The sequence below is a fragment of the Sphaeroforma arctica genome (genome assembly GCF_001186125.1).
Source record: "Sphaeroforma arctica JP610 unplaced genomic scaffold supercont1.845, whole genome shotgun sequence".
NCBI lineage: Eukaryota > Ichthyosporea > Ichthyophonida > Sphaeroforma > Sphaeroforma arctica.
In genome coordinates, this window is record NW_014039713.1 from 33402 (window position 1) to 35875 (window position 2474).

The window sequence follows — 2474 nt, forward strand, 5'->3', positions numbered from 1 at the left end:
CTGAGCTATTCTCAGTGACACATGGGGCTCGGCAGACACAGCCACGCCTATGAGGAAAACCTGTGTAATACGGGCAAGGCATACGTACAAACAGCACATCCACCACCCATGGGCATGACATACGAGTGTGCGTCATGACTGAAAGCGTCGTATTCGTCAAGGGCCTTCAGAACTCATCGCACACGGTAGCACGACGGCTACGGATATAGTGAGAAAGCTGTATGTAATACACAACAACACCCACACAGTTGCATGTAATACACAACAACACCCACACAGCTGTATGTGCTTACAGTATACGCCATACATACCTACACATAATATATGACCAAGCAGGGTCTATGAGACAATCACTCACCTGTAATTCATAAAGTCCTTCTCCTGGAACAGGGCAATCGGCATTTCCACGGCCACGTCTATGGAGAGTACCGGTTTGGCTTGCGTGCGTAGAAGATAACTGCCCACGAGATTAACGGATGTGGGCGTCTGGAAGCTGAATGAGACCGGGGTCTTTGCTAACCTTGGCAGGGGTGTTCTGTGGGTGTAATATCAAGGGGGGGTAAAGGTGAGTGAGTGAGCATAGATGTATCGCGTCTAGGTGTACAGGGAAGGTTTAAGCGCGAGTTACGGAGCACATGCGTTTTAAAACTCACTCGAGGGATAAACAAGACCCCTCTCCAGAGGCTATACACTCCATCGCGGATCTAATGTACATTAGGGACCTTTCAACGACACTAACATTAAAAAGCTTTAAATGACACTAACATTAAGGAGCTTTCAATGACACTGACATTAAGAAGCTTTTAATGGCACTAAATAACCCAGTAGTACCAGAACGAAGCACTGACAGAATCACTGTCGCAAACAGCCAGAAGTATTTGTACTCCGAAAGACCACAGATTGAAACGACAACGAAGTGTGGCACATATTCAGCGGCTACAGCCGACTACTATAACATCACCAGTACTACACCACTACCACATCTCCAGTACTACACCACTGCCTTGTCATAGCATCCTTTCACACACGTACTCAATGACTACCACACGCACTCAATGTATAACAAATGGATGAAGCACATTTATCATTTGCCATACTTGACATCGCCGATTGCGCACTGGTCGTGCGTGTACTCTCGACTTTTCTTTGAGACTGGGATCTCGATGATAATTTTGCGAACTTTGTGCAAAAACGCCTCGGCTTGTGGCTGGGCCTCATAGTTTACCTTCACTTCTTTCAGCATTTCCTCCGTCTAATTAAAAGTAATAGGGGCGATATATCTATATATCAGTATATGTAAATATAACAGTATCACGATGTATGCATATATTATAACAGTATAATGATGCATATGTATTTCAAAATCAGTTTCAGTATCACGATTTATATATATATATATATATATACATATATATAATTATCATGTATATATATCAAAATCATGATGTATGTATATACTAAATCAGTATCACGATGTATATATAGATCAGTATCATATGTGCGAGGTTCTCTGTTAATACATACGCACAATTGTTTGTTATTCATCATTATTTTGGAACAAACAAATGTTGTATATAGCGAATAGGAGCAGAAGAAAGCTTTAGGGGTTGACGGTCATCGGACTGCACATTTTAAATTGATTATAACTAAACCAGTGACATAGTTTTTCTCTGGACACATGGGCATACATTAATAGGCATCTATATCTGTAGCTTCGCGTTGTATGTGAAATAACAACCAGTTGATTGTATGTGCGATTTTTATGTATCGGAATGCATGTACGCATGTCCGTATACAAACACACATCTTTACACTCATACATACTGAAACTATATTCACGACTATCTTTATTGTACATACTCTGACCTATAAATGAAAAGCTCTCAAATAAACAACAAATAAAAAATTCAAAAGATACAAGCGCGTACGCTACACTCCAAGCAGAAAACCAGATCAATGGAGTGCAAAAGGAATGTTCTACTGAATAATACACCTGATTGGCATGTCTTAAGCCTTCTCCCAGTCAATATATATATGTATATCTAAATATATGTATATATATATGTAACAGGTACAGACCACCCATAATAAACTTTCCATTTTAATACGGGATTAATGACACATCTGCACATGAAAACGTACACAATATACTCACAACACTAGCATATACTTTCCTGCGGGTTCTAGTCTACGGGCATACCTTTAAACGGAACAAATTGGATTTGTACAAGTCTTTTGAATCCTTAAGTGTTCGCAACTCGTCGTTTGTGGGTGCTCTATACAGTGACTCCTTGTTTATCTTTGGCTTAGTCGCCATAGCAACGCCAGCAGTCGAAGCACTGGCCAACTCGTTGGCATTTTGTTCCTCTTCGCCGTCTACAGGAGATAATGAATTATGACAAATTCATCTATATACATATACATTTGTGTGTATCTATCTGTACATTTGCATATAAGCATATATATATATATAA

The 2474-nt window shown here is 40.0% G+C and overlaps 1 protein-coding gene across 1 annotated transcript in view; it reads right to left on the bottom strand.

Annotated features, from left to right (window-relative positions):
- Positions 1 to 1252, bottom strand: part of SARC_08891 (hypothetical protein) — a gene marked incomplete at both ends in the record, with an annotated part of 5555 nt that extends 4303 nt beyond the window's left edge. Inside the window, 2 exons of the mRNA XM_014297117.1 lie at positions 359 to 535; positions 1098 to 1252. Of these exons, the coding sequence (XP_014152592.1) occupies positions 359 to 535; positions 1098 to 1252 (332 nt within the window). The remainder of the gene's footprint in view (positions 1 to 358; positions 536 to 1097) is intronic.
- Positions 1253 to 2474: the final 1222 nt, after the last annotated feature.